Source organism: Harpegnathos saltator, unplaced genomic scaffold (genome assembly GCF_003227715.2).
Source record: "Harpegnathos saltator strain DR-91 unplaced genomic scaffold, Hsal_v8.6 scaffold536, whole genome shotgun sequence".
In the NCBI taxonomy this organism is placed as follows: domain Eukaryota; kingdom Metazoa; phylum Arthropoda; class Insecta; order Hymenoptera; family Formicidae; genus Harpegnathos; species Harpegnathos saltator.
Window position 1 is genome coordinate 931,945 of NW_020230356.1, and position 14,722 is coordinate 946,666.

The 14,722-nt window shown below is 53.6% G+C and overlaps 1 protein-coding gene across 1 annotated transcript in view; it reads right to left on the reverse strand.

Annotated features, from left to right (window-relative positions):
* Window positions 1-4,214: 4,214 nt before the first annotated feature.
* Window positions 4,215-14,722, reverse strand: part of Ptx1 (pituitary homeobox homolog Ptx1) — a 33,285-nt gene continuing 22,777 nt past the window's right edge. Inside the window, exon 4 of the mRNA XM_025303197.1 lies at window positions 4,215-5,098. Coding sequence (XP_025158982.1) covers window positions 4,232-5,098 — 867 coding nt within the window. The 3' untranslated portion in view covers window positions 4,215-4,231. The remainder of the gene's footprint in view (window positions 5,099-14,722) is intronic.

Genomic DNA, 14,722 nt, shown 5'->3' on the forward strand with positions numbered 1-14,722 from the left:
TGCCACGTCGCCGGAGCTCGTCCGTATTCAAATGTTCGGTCGGGGATGCACGGGAAGGCGGACCGAAAGGAGAACCGAATTACCTGCCCTCCGAATTGGAGACCGGCGAACGGGCTGGGCGGGGGAGGTGACTCGTTGTTACGGGCGGCGAGGCGAGGCGAGGCGAGAAGAAAGTGGGACATCTCTTGCGAAGAGAGAAGAGGGCTCCCCTTTTTCATTTATTTTTGTGCGAGACGTAGCGTCACTAAAAATTTTCATCCGACTACAAAGTAGGTGTTGTCCAATAATCTTAAAATAATGTACGAGGACAAAGTGTCGAGGTTTTTTCTTCGCTCCCTCCTTTTTCCCAACGCGAACTCCAAATCGGGTACGAGCCGGGTTCGCTTCGCACGCGCACGCGTGTGTGTGTTCTCGCGACTGTGCCTTCTCTTCAAATTTTTGTATCGACGTGATATACAAGTGCGCGCGAAGAGCGCGAAGAGAGAAATCTCGTCTGTCCATAAATAGTACACCGATGTTATAAAAGAGTTCGTCACGGCTGAGAGATTTTTGAGGAAAGAGTGCCGTGTACCTTACGCGTATGAGCGATAAGATTACAGAAGGAGATAAATTACAGAGAGAGATAAAACGTTCTTTGTACGTTGGACTCACAATTAGAAGGAATCTCTCTTCAGAGGAGAGCGTTCCGAGATCTCGAGTCGGAAAGAAAAGAACAGAAAAGAAGAAACGGAAAAAAGTCGAAGGGAAAAGGGAAGAAGAACGGGCGGAAGGGCCCGGATAAGAGTCGCAGAGTCGCGATCGCGGTGAGCATCGACGTGGCCGCTCGTCGAATTACGACGAGCGTAATTGCAACGCAATTAACCGCTCCGACTCCGGGATTGCAAACGCGACGGTTCTTTCGCGCCGGTCGGGTGTCGTGTATGCATAAACCGGGCGAGCCACTCGTGTGCAACATCTTATAACTGCCGCGCCATTAACGGCGCCGCCGCCCGCGCCGCCGCCGCCGCCTCCGCCTCCGCCTCCGCCTCCGCCTCCGCCGCTGCGATCACACTGTAATATACGTTTAGTTTAGTTTAGCGCTAGAGAGGGGTGTGCGACCCCTCGCGTGCCAGCCGAGGGTGCATAATTTATCGCCGCGTCCCGACCGCCGTAATGCAATACGTTACACGCCCGGCATGCATGTGGATTCCGCATAGGTTATCGATGCCCCCTCAATGTCCGAGGGGCACGCCGGCATAACTAACTACCCATAAATAGCGCGATCATGTATCGGCATTCATTGGCCGGTATCTCGCTCCCTCCCCCTGGCCCTCGTTTGAACAACAGCGCTTTATTACTCCGTGACATAACGCGTGCGCGCGCGCGCGCGCGCGCGCGAGGAAACGGCGCGCGACACGTCCGTACGACATGGCAAACGGTTTAGTCTTTTTTCTTTCTCCCCCCTCCTCTCATCTTCCATTGGTAGAGAAATGTTGTTCGCGTCGAGGCAATTTTTAATCGTGCAACTCTCCCCTCGCCTTCATTGGAACCGCCAACCGCAGAGGCACAAAAGCAACAATGCCGGGACACGTAGCTAATTCTCTGGATATTACGATTGTTTCTGCTCTTTAAATACGAATATCTTTGGACTCTCGGCAATCGTGCGTGCGTATTCTTGCGTGTTGGAAGTTCAAGTATGCGGATCTAGAGGCGAAAGAGAGAACGACAAGGACACAGAGAACCAGAGTCAGCCGCGCGTCCCGGCATTCCCCCGGTGGCTTCTCTACCTTACGACGATTTTTGGTTCCTTCCCCGATCGCCCCCCTCTGCCAACGCATGTTGGCATGTCCCCTCCCCCGTTCCCCTTGGCACGGTGGTCGCGTAAGACGCGAGGTTTTTAATCCTCTCTCCAGGCGCGGCGACGCTCGCGCGCGTGGGCAGGGTTTGCATTACCGAGGCGTTTCGACTTTTTAGAATAGAATTGGTTTTTATTGTGACTAGATTACAAACGGGGCCTTTACGGCGCTCAATATCGCCCAGTAGGAACGTTTACACGTAGTGAGTGAGGTGACAAACGGGAATGAAAACATTCTGCGTGACGTTACGGATCACTCACCGCAGGGACCGGGATATGTGATTACGACGAAACATTTGTACGACATCGGGATTCATACAAAATAGCGGTCGTTTCTTACGCCTACCTTACGTGACTACGTCTCGATCTGTCGGCGATCGCCGGCCGTCGTCGCTCCGTCGACCATCGTAAGCCGATCGATTCGCGATCGGTGTCGTCGTCTCACCCCCGTCAGAATCTCGCCCCGACGCATCATCGATCTCCCACCCACCCCCCTCCCCCCTCAGAAAAAACCCCACCCCGTTACATCGTAATTTATACAGTTATCTCCTCCGCTTCCAGTAGCCCTCCGCGCGGCACATTCGTTTTTCGCTTTACATATGTAATATATATATATATATATATATATATATATATTTTTAGGTTTAACTTTGGCTTTGTTTTTCTCACAGCTGTGGTCTATCAAATAATAAGCTACTTATAAAAATAGGACATTCTTTCGTTGGTAGGCTCAATGCCTCTCTAATGACGCAATCAAGGGATACGTGTGACAAGTGAAACGCTTTCGTTGGAACGATAAAGAGTACGAAAGGGAAGAGGGATCGACGGACTTGAAAAATCCAAATTACACGCGCGCCCCGCGAGAGAGGATACTCTGTGTGCGTGTCTGTCTGTGTGTATGTGTGTGTGTGTGTGTGTGTGTGTGTGTGAGTGTGTGTGAATATTAATTATAATTATTCCACGATACTAATTCATATTTATAATGTACGCCTAGCCTCGATAGGATACTCTCCCTCGCCCGTACACTGTACAACGTATCGACCGTATTCGCTCACTTATAGCCTACAAGATTTTGGTATTCTGCTGAATAATTGTTATTATCGTCATTGCAATGTAACAATTTTGGTATACAGTTACGCCCGCGGCGCGGAACGCCCGCGGGCGTCTACTATACATATATCTACAGAATAGAGTGAGTACGCGTGATGATCCCCGTGGGATCCTCATCAGCCCATTTCGCGTTTTCCGCGCCTCCGTCGCGCTCGGCGGAGTTTAATCCCCCGATCTTTCGCGCCGTTACGTTACGGGAAAAAGCTTCACCCGAGAGAGAATGCCATCGTATACAATTAGCGCATTCGCGCGCGTCGCGCGCGACTCACGGAAACTCGGCCCTCGCGCGCGTCTCGTGTGTCTCCCGTGTGTGTCAAACAATATACTGCGCGCAATTTTCTTTCCATCACGACATATAATATATACATATACATATACATACACACACACACACACACACAAACATATACATATATATATATATATATATATATATGTATGTGTATGTACACGCATCGTGATTATGAATTATGGGAATAATTACGGGTGGTACGTTCCCGGCACCCTCGTTCGAGGCAGCGGTGCCGGGGAAAGAGAATCGGGGGATTAAGTGTACTTGTCGTCGCGACGGAAACTCAAGATTTGTACTCCGTCTTAAACTCGAACTCGCCTCGGGTGTGTTCGCACTCCGCGCGGAATTCGCAGCTCGCCGGGCCGCCGGCGCGGCGCGGCGTCGCGGCCGCGACGACCGAGGCGAGAGTTGCTCGAGCTGAACGAGTAGGGCAGCCGGAGGGGGGGCAGCCGTAATTCGATAGAATCTTACTGGCCTCAATCGTCGTCCCGCGGCTGCGTCTGCGAGCCGGATGCGATCTGCGGCGTCGTCCAGCAGTCGAACAACGACGGCCAATAGGTGGGGGCGGTGGTAGCGTGTTGCCAATAACCGGCGAGCCCGGTACCGCCGCCGGTGGCGGTGCCGGTTCCGCTGACGATCCCGACTCCCACCGGGATGCTGCCGGCGGCAGCGGCCACCACCTGCTCGGCGTTCACCATGCTGTTCACCCCGAGGATACTTCGCTCGTCTTCCATCTTGTGGTCCGCCGCGGCACCATCTTCGTCGTATAAGAGATAATGCGGGTGCGAAGTCGTCGACGACGGGGTTGACGACAACGTCGGCGAGGCGGCGGACCTAGGCCTGGGTCACTCTTGCGACCTCAGCTGATTGTCGGCCGACTGACCGGAGATGGCCGCGGCGGAAGGTACCACTTGGTTACCGCCACCGCCGAGGGAGTTCCCGGAATTGGACGCTACGCTGTGATGATGGGGGCTAGAAGTAGCCCCCGCGTCACCTCAGACTTGAGCCCTGGCGGTGGCGTTGGCGTGCGCCTCAGGACCACCCGGGGAATGTGGGTTCGCGCCGGCCGCCGTCGTCAACGCGTACTGACAGGCGCTTAAACCGCCACCGCCGCCGCCGCCGCCGCCGCCGCCGCCACCGCCCCCGACGGAGGATGCCCTCGAGCTGACGGGGCTTATGCTGCCGGCCGTGGTACCGGCGGTACCGCCTGCGCTGAACGAGCCGCCGCCACCGCCGCCAGCGCCGCCGCCGCCGCCGTAGCCGCTGCTGTGCTGCTTCGCCTTGAGCCGTAAGGAAGCGATGCTGCTGGAGGTCATGACCGTGCAGGATTCCGGCGGTGCCGCCGTCCGATGGTGCGGCGTGTAGACCGGCGGCCCGTAAGGATGATGCGGCGCCGCCGGCGCGGCGTAAGGACACGCCGCACCGGACGCTGCGACCGGTGAACTCGCGACGCCCAGACCGGAACCCATGCCCGGCAACATGGACGTGGCCGCTTGGCCGACCGACACCGACATGCCACCGACGTGGCTGCCCGCGACCGACGTCGCCGCGGCGTTGAAGCAATTCACCGGGCTGACCTGCGCGTGATGGTGATGGTGCGACGCGGCCGGCACCACCGAGCCCAACGTGTTCATCCAAGGGAAGCTCTTGCCGCTCAATGGCGACGGCACCTTGGTCGCCCAGTTGTTGTACGTGCTGTACGAGCCGTAGAGGGTGTCCGGGTCGGGGAACGGCTGGGTGATGAAGCCGTTCAGACTGGCCGTGCTGAAGCCCGACTTGAAGTCCGCCGCGGCCTGCGCGGCGGCGTTCATCGCGTTCCGCTCTTTCTTCCGCCATTTCGCCCGTCTGTTCTTGAACCAGACCTGGAAGTAGAAGCAGGGAGCGTTGCGGCTGTATATAACAAGCGTCTATTCATCGCGGGGAGCTCTTACGCAGTAATTCGATCGAGCTTCATTCGCGGGATTAAAGCTTGCGACACGGTTTTACTTCGCAACGAGCTTCGCGACGTATCCAACGGGGGAGCATTTATTTCCCGGCGTTTCTCGCGAGAGAGATCTTCTCCCGTTGGATACCATCGGGATGCGTTGCGAAACTCTTCGAGTTGAAAATGTCGCAACCTTTCATCGTCCGATTGTGTACTCGTGGGCGGAAGAGTTCAATGGCAGAATTTCTTTCCCAACGGGAGAATTGTCTCTCCCATTAGAGAAGAGCAAGACGGACACGCACGTTCTGAAGGTCGCACGAAAAAATACGGCCAATCCTCTCGTCCGCGAAACTTGCGGACGTAAATTCGCCGGTAATCGTCGACCTTCTCTCTATGATCCGCTCCGTTCTTTACTTCGACGCGTATAAACAGCGTTGCAGGCAACCCTACGAAATTCGCTTTGTCACGGTAGACGAACTCTACTCTCCCCCCTCTCTCCCGAGATTTCGTCGTTAACGTATATACAAGCTGGCGCGTCGCGAGAGCGACAAGAGGAGGCGGAGGAGAACTTCTTCTTCAAGAAGCGCGCAGCAACGCGTATAGCGTCTCTCGCCAGATTTCGCGAGAGCGAACGCTCAGGGTTATTAGTCACGAAGACGCAACGAAGGAAGCAAAACGGCGCTTCCTCCGCCCCGACGGTGCTCCGGTAAACGGCGGAGTCCTGAGACAAATAGCAAGAAAACCCCGGCGAGCTTCTCCATCCTGAAATATGACGGCGTTAATTCAAGGCGGTCCTCTCTCGCTTACGCGCTCGCGCGCTCGCTCGATACCACGGCGAACCTTGTCAGCCGTTTCCACCCTCTCCTCTCATCTCGACTCGCCCTTCAGCCTCAAGCCCATCCCGACGTACTCCGACGGCTACGGCGTCTCTCTTCCTCAACGACGCCCGTTGTCCCTGCTCGCCCCCAACAATTATACGGATGGTTGCGCTCAGATACACGTCGCTCTCGCGTAACTGTAAGGCAAGGAGCGGGAAAATGCGACATACGGAGGGTCGATGGAGTAAGTATTCAGCGGACGGAGGGTTCTAGCGGGCGAGGAGGAAGGAAAGAAGGAAGGAAGGAAGGAAGGAAGGAAGGAAGGAAGGTCGGTATCGAGGGTGAAACAGCGCTGAAGGAGGTCGGAGAATACTCCGCAAGATGGATGGCCTCACGATCGCGCCGTGGAAACGCTAAGAGGCGCGACGGGTCATTGAAAGTGGGGGAGGGGAGGGTGAAAGACTGGCTAATGAAGAATAATGTCCCTTCTCTCTTGATGATTATTCCCGGGACGTCGTGTAGCAGCTCGAATTTTCTAGTAGCCTTGATTGCGTAACCGGACGGCAGAGTTTTCACGGAATAACATGATGGACGGAGCGGCAGTGAGCAGCATCGCGAGAGGTCGCGAGTGACGCAATCGAGCTCTCAACGTGGAATCTCGTTAGTCCGCGCGTGTTTGTTCCTGATTTTCCACCGCATTTCCCGTCCGCGACGTTTCATCGTCCGCGCGCGATCTTCCGCTTGCGCGGTGCGAACACATCGTGTTGTCGCGTGTTCTTTTCTCAGCGCGCCGAAAATGGCCTCATCCGCGATCTGAATTCGCGGCTGGCTTACGGCTGCCGGCGTATTTCTTTGTGTTCCGTTTTTTTTTTCTTCCTCGCATTGGTAAGCCGCTCGTGGAACATCATTGAATTTTACGAAGCGGCCCGGTAGCCGCGACACCAGGGCGACGACGGTAAGCCAGGAGGGAGTAAACTCGATAGGACAGAATGGTACTACGGCGGGCGAAAGATGCCGCGACTCGAGAATCAATAAACTCTCTCGCGCAAAGGCGCACCGTATACACACGAGGTGCCGCGCCCATAAAGTTTAACAGCGCCGCGGAATCTCGACCAGCGGCAGATGGAACGACCGGGCGGATCCTAATGCCCCCGCCCGATTCATAAGGTCGTAACTTTGACGAATGTACGCGCGAATCTCGAGCGGAAACTATCGCTTGACCCAGCGGCTCCCAGCTATTGACCGAGTGATCTGTGAATCGTGAGAGGAATCGCGCCCGTGCTCCCTCAGCGTACAATAAATATACCGAATCCCGTTGCGATAATAATTAACTGGTATAATTAGTAATTGGTTTTCAAGAGCTCAACCGCGGGCGAGCACTTACGAAGCAACGATCTCTGAACGTGAATTCCTGAGCGACGACGTGACGTTGCTCGTTGGAGGATTTGAAAAATCCTGCGACGCAACAGCGACACAATGTCGCTGTGTCATTTGACAGCATTGTGTCCACTGAAGTTCGGCAAAGCGCCGAAGTCGGCGATTAATCGCGGAGCGTCGGACGATTTCCGACACGGCCACGTCGAAAACGTCGAAGGACGTCTCGCAGGCGGTCCGGTAGACGCGATAAATCGAATCCACTGTTTTCCGCCTGGCAACCGGCTCGAACAATGGTCCCGTCACGTCATTCGGGCAATAAAACCTCATCAAATCACGACCCTTCGCCACCGTGTAAGCCTCCGTTCGTGTGCGCGCTCGCTCGCTCGCTCGCTCGCTCGCTCGCACGCTCAGCTCAATCTACGAAAGCTTATATAAATGTAATGAGACCGTGACCGGGGGTGCCTCATCAATCACACCCCCTCCGGCCGCTCCTGTCCCATTCCACCGGCGACGTCGCTCTCTCCCTCGGTCGTCTTCTGCGCCGCACATACGTCTACGCGTTACATAGACACCCTTGAACACCGCGCCGGCCCGTCCGCGGTAATCCCGTGACTTAACATCGGGCTCCGGCCTCTCCGGGTAACCGCGATTTGTTCCATTGCGCTCAGAAGTTGCGCGCCACGCCGCGCCGTTAGTTCCTCGGTCAAGAGAGTCGAGCTGTCTTACTTGGCCGAGACTGCGAAGCCCGGGCTTCTCTCTTGAGTATGCTCCGTTTAAATGGAACGCTCTTTGAGCGATATCCCCGATCCTCGAGTAAGATACCGTTCCGTAAAACTGAGATTCGGAATATTCGGATGCCGCTAGGTATCTTTGCGACATTGCCGTTAATGCCGACAAATTACAAGCAAACGCAAGGTCTGACATTACAACACATTTGCTAAGTAAGGTAAAAGCATCGATTCTAGGACACGTATCTAACTTTGTTTCTTATTATTATGTGTGTGTGTGTGTTTTAGCCTTCAAACATCCAATTATTTAAACTTTTAACCTAGAATATGTACATGTGTATTCTTTTTACGTTGAGAGTTTAGATACTCGACCGTACGTAACCCATACGGCACACCAAGTGAACAACGTTGCTGCAACGTCGAAACAATATTGCAATGTTGCAGCAACGTTGCAGCAATATTGCTGTAACTTCTGTGCTGTATGGGTATACATTTGTTCATTTAAAAGCGATAATAATATAAGATTCCTTAATGTTTAGAGTTCGATTTGCATCACGGCATTGGTATTTTTTATTTTATTTCCAATATCGATCGTGCATGAGGTTTATTAATCTGCTAGTAGTAAATGGCTGGTTTTGGTCGTAAAGTTTGGAACAATCTCGGTGATAGAACACGAGCGCGAGGTTACATCTCGTTTGATAAGGTTAGCGCAATCCTAGAGATAAAATGAATATTGCTGGCGTTCCGGGGCTGCCTCGAGCTCTTTATAAGATATTCCTCCCCAAGCGGATCAATCGATTCCGCGCAGCGGAGGCTTCCCCCGCTCTGCACATCGTGTCGATTCGATATCGCTCGCCGCAAATAAACAGAAGCCGTGAAATATCGCGCGCGTCGGTTTTCTTCGACGAGCCGGCTCGCACTTTAAATGCGAAGACTCCGCCGAATATTGATCTTAGCCAGTCGCGTGCGAATTGCGATATTCGCCAACCGTAGGAGCGCCCGTAAATTTACACTGACAAGAATCATGCATATTTAAAAGCCTCTCTCGAAAAATCGCTCCGCTTCACATTGACTGGCACACGCCACCGAAGGAATTCCGAGGTATCGTTGAGCGCGGCGTGTAAACACCTAGAATATAAATTCCTCGACGTGGCATGAAATTGTAGTTTCTTTACGCTTTAGTGAGTCTAGATTAACGATCTCTCTCGCCCATATCGTGCGAACATTCGCGTGAGTTCGTGCGAATTCGCGTCGTCGTCGCGAGACGACGAAGGAGGCAGGAGACAGAGAGGCCGAAGGACGAGTCGAAGGAGGAGGCTGCGACGGCAGAGGGGAGAGAAAACTGACATTCATAGGGTGGAGATGGGGATGGTGGTAGCGTCGGAGGGGAAACACGAAGGGGAATCTGAGGGAAGGTTAGTCGCGGGTGTAGAGAAACGGAGAGGAAGAGAGTGAGTGAAAGAGAAGCAGAGAGAGAGAGAGAGAGAGAGAGAGAGAGAGAGAGAGAGAGAGAGAGAGAGAGAGAAGTAAAGAGCGACAGAGAGAACGAGAGGGAAAGAGAGAGAGAGCGAGAGCGAGAGAGAGAGAGAGAGAGAGCCTGGACGAGGAAGCAGAGGTGGAGGTGGAGGAGGATAATATTGATCCCCTCGTAGTCCCGCCCCTCCTCGCCCAGCCGACGCCATCATTATATTATCCACCATCCCTCCGTCTCCGTTCCGACGTATGCGCACACCTACGACCTCTCGAAACTCACGGCTGTCCTGAACATGCACGCGTGTTGTCGTTCCTCAAGAGGGACCTCACCGAAAAAGGGAGAAAACATAGAGGCGACTCTTACGTACTCGACGTCCTGCGTTCCTTCCTCGGCCGATCCTCCGCGTCTCCCTTAAGTACTCTCCGCCGTCCTTGTTTCGCTACTCTACGTCTTTCCGCATCAGAGAGTGGGGCTCAAGGAGGAGCGTTGCCGTGGCCACGGTGGATTCGTGGCAGGTCTCGAAAACCTTGCGAGGACCAACGCGCTCGCGCGAGAGAGGCGCCACTTCATTAAAAATAAATTCCGTGAAGGAGTCGACGGATATCCGGGGGCTTCGCGAGGATTTCACGCTGCAGACTCTCGCTTCCTTATTCCCTCGCGCCGTCTCTCGCGCCCGCTCTCGCTCTTCACCTTTCTCTCTACGTACGTCCGTCTATCTGCAATTCGGCGCACTGATCTCGATCGCCTCGCGCATTCGACCGTTTCCCCCGTCCTCCCCCCGCACTCTCTTCTTCCATTTTCGACTTCTATTTTCGGAATAAAGGAAACTCGCGTCTCTCCATCGGGCGATAAGTGCATTCGCGGCGGTTTGCAATTGCAAGCGTGCGTCGGAGAATCGCGGATTAATAATGCTTCGTCGCGCATTCGCCGATCGAGCGGTGCGCCGTAATTCTCGGCGGAAATTCATCCGAGGAGCTCGCATCCGTATCCGTCGCGTCGCACCGTTTCATATCGCAGTTGCCGTCGTTGCAAGTGCGACGCAAAAAGGGCGAACGGTCGCGGCGTTGCAAACAGGTGCGACGGCGTCCGCGCCGCGGCTGTGCCGAAAACACAAGGACGGAGCGCGCGACGCCACTTCGTTAAAAGTAAATTCCGTGAAGTATACCGCCGGATATCCGGGGCTTCGCGGGGATTTGACGGCGCGAAGGTGGAAACCTTTTGTCTGTCGGGAATAAGCGGTTCGCCACTCGTAACTTTGAACTACTCCTACATCGCTTTGGGAAAGCTCTCGCGACACCGTCCGCGATTTATAACAACATCCGCTTCTCCTCGCGCGCGCGCTCGTCGTCTCCTCGAGCGCAGAGTGTGAAAAACTCGCCGCGCGACTAATTTCTCCGTCGATACTCTTTCTCCTTCTCCCTCTCGCGCGCGCGCGCGAGCGATTAATCCTCGGCTGCTTTCTTGCATCACGGCAATTTTTAAATATTCCGTTACGCCAGAAATAAATACGTTCTCCACGCGAGGAAGAAGCCAGCTGCTCGCTTATAGCGACCATCATGGCTGCCACGATGAATTCTCCTGCCTTCCTCTCTTCTTCTCCTTCATCCGTCTCTCTCTCTCTCTCTCTCTCTCTCTCTCTCTCTCGCGCGCGCGCGCGCGCGCTTCTTCCCTACGATGTCCTCCTCCTTCCATCCCCAAAGCTTTGACCCTCTTTTTCTCGCTCTCCCTGCGAACGGAGAGATTCTCTCCCTTTTTCTCTGCCGCTTCCACATGCACCCACACACGTGCGCGCGCGCGCGCGCGCGCGTGTTCGCTTCCTCGCACGCGAAATATACTCTCCATCTTCTGGCCATTCTCCTCCCTCCTCGTCGCCCTCCGCCACCTCCTTACGTCCTCCCGCGCCCTCCGACGGCTCTCAGTCTCAGTTTCCAACAGTGGCGTCTCCATAAATCTCGCTATAACGTCGAGATGGATCAGCGAGAATGGCCACGTCCGACAAGGGGAAGAACGGGACGCGGCTGCGTTTGTATCGTTGCATACGCCATGCATACGTGGTGTGTGCGCACGCGTGTGTTCTCGAGGGTAGGAGATCGGTACGGATGCAGCGCACCGGGTCGGTGAACACGCTGAAGCGAGCAAAACCGGCCATCGGGAGTGGATACGGAGAAAATTCGTCACGTCCGTGACAACACCGGCCCGCGCTCACGCGTATATCAACAGCTTGGAACCGCGACGGTTCTTCTCGTGCTGCTTCTCGCAGTGTCTCGGGAGACACGGACGAGAAGAAGACGTTGTAGTCCCGGGCACACAGGAGATTTCTACCTTCATCTCCAATTTCGGCGCGACATTGGCCGCTCTAATTCCAAGATACCGAGCGGGTGCGTCCGTGATCTCGTGCGACAGCCGTCGAGTGGCGCGAATGCGAAAAGTCACCGATAATCTTCGGGATAGCTGGCGACGATAAGTCGCTTAACAAAGGCGCGCTTCCATGCCTGGCATGGCAGTTCAGAGTTCAAAGTTGATAGCTGAAAGCTTCGTATGAACATCGCCGGGAAGGTCTGAAGCTCCGGCGGCTTGCGAGCAATTTGCGCTCGAAATTCTCGCGTGTTCGTCTCACCTTCGCATCGTGTCTAACTCTTTCGTTGTTTGTCTCACAGTTATTCGCTACGTGGCCTCGCGGAACCACGGAAGGATACGAGACGGCAACGAGAAATCGTTCGTGTTAAAGCATTGCGAAGGGCGGTGCTGAACGATACAAACGGCGTACGAGCCGGCGCACGACGCGAATGGGAAGGTAGGCTTTCTCTGTCTCTCTTCCTCTCGCTCTCGCTCTCCCCCCCCCTCTCTCTCTCTTTCTCTCTCTCTCTCTTTCTCTCTCTCTCTCTCTCTCTCTCTCTCTCTCTATCTCTCTCTCTCTCTCTCTCTCTCTCTCTCTCTCTCTTTCGCGCGAGCTCTCGTTCTCGCTCTCTCGCTCGCGGTGTGAGTAGTTTTATGGATTTTTTTTATCGTTGTGCTGGTGGACCGTAACAGCTGCAGCCGGGTGGGATTCGGATATTCAATGTCGGCGTACCTGTATGGATATTAAATTAACACCCGTAAGCCGCGAGTATTAACAACTTTGCAAAAGATTATACGAGATTATGAGCTCAAGCGGAACACGTGATTTTTAATGCCGCCGTGTCCCGTCCTGGCCTCTCGAGCCTCCTCCATTTCTTTGTAATTTATAAATAGTTACGGCTCATTGCCCGCGTTTCCACCGCCGATTCGTTTCCAGTTAAATGCACTTTTTTCCCCCGTTCCCTCGTTTTCTTTTTCGTTTAACCGCGTCGGATCGAGCGACGATTTCCCCGCGATATCGGCGGAAGCGATCGCCGCGCGAATTTATCGCGAATGTGTTTCGGTACTTTTGGGATTACGTAGCTCGTTCCTCTTTCTTTTCTTCGCTCCCACCCGGCTTAAACAAGTCATATCAACGGCCAGCGTCGGGATAAGAGGGTGGAGCCGACGAATGGCGGCCTCGAGTATCTATGACGCGTCGATTATTTGTGTAAACGCAAAATGCAAATCTCCGTCGCATCATTATTTTATCCTGGATGCGAGCGGGCGCAACCTCTGCGCGCGAGTCAAGATCACTGACCGTTAAAACCTTGCAAACATTTCTTGTCGCGATAAACATACATGATCGTTACCGGAAGGATGATTTATCGGCGACGGTTATCCGAAAATCTGCGTCGTCTGCGACTTTGAACCCAAACGCGAGATACAGATCGAGTGCGTGAGAGATTATGAGGAAAAGAGAACTGAGAAAAAGAGAGAGATAATTAAGATTATAACATTGTTGTCCGATGAGGTCCCGAATAGTGACGTATGCGATATATCGACCATTGATCTTTCCGATGCTATTTTTGTTCTCAATCAAATTTCATTGTCATCGTAACAAATATATCGACTTGTAATGAAAAATATAACGACGCGTCAGACTCGGTCAGACGATACAATACCCTTTGTCGGTAGCATCGCGCGGTGATGCTGCTTTCTCGAAAAACACGCAAAGCTCCGAAGTTTCGCAACAAAATTGCGGGTCGCGCCGCAACCCCCTGCGTGAAAAATACAATACCCGATGGAAGATTAACTGCCGCCGATTCGAATTCTGATTCGCCCGCGGAGTACGCGCGGCTCGCCCTTCGCCATTTTTCATTTCGTTCGACGTGATATTAACTTGAAAACGACCACTCTCGGACATTACCGTAAAGCCGATCGTAGTTTCGCTTCGACCCGCTCTAAAGTCGAAGCCGACCAAAGGGGGCAGGGAATCTCCTGCGGAATATAAAAACTTACAGCGCCTGACGTTAAATTGAATCTCACCGCGTTGATTTATCATACAGCACACACAACACATCAGGCATACACGCGTTCAATATTAAGAAGTAAGTATTAAGAAATAAACACTACAAATACTTCGTTATCAGCCTCGAAGTGTAATCCACGCCCGACCAATTGCAGTCGCTCGAATGTTTCGAATGTTTGCCCAACATGTAAACTTGAAAGCCGGAGCGAAGCAAGCCGAGTGTCGTGACAAGTGCGATCCGCCTTAAAGATAAGATCATACGTATACAAAGCGTGTGGGCCTCTTATGCAAATTCCGAACACGCCCCGACTCCGTTCTTGAACTTTCGTGCACGAGAAATTCCCAATTCTTCGAAGAAACATCGCACCTGGCCGCGTCGAATATTGGCCGAGTGCAAAAGTCTCTCGATGGCTCTCTCAAATGTGTCGCGACTGATTCAGCTTTACAGCAGCGTTTACAGGGTATGTACAGGGTGTAATAAAAGATGATGGAAGAAGCAACGCGCGACGATCGCTCGGCAGAGTGTCGCTTTTCCAATAAGATTACTCCCTCCACTTTTCTATCACAAAGTCCATGAAAACTTGCGCACTCGCCCAACATATATGCACAAGTTGTTCGATGAGATTGTTCGTTCGAAAGGCGATGCCGTTCCACACGCGGCAGCTATTACGAGTCGTTATTACGACAGTTCATTATACGAGCGTTATCACACTTCTGTTCGCCTATTATACGAATCCTAACGTTCATAAGCAAGCTATCTGTCGTCGCTATACGCCCACACGTCACACTCCTACCGCTGCTATACGCGCTTTACGGA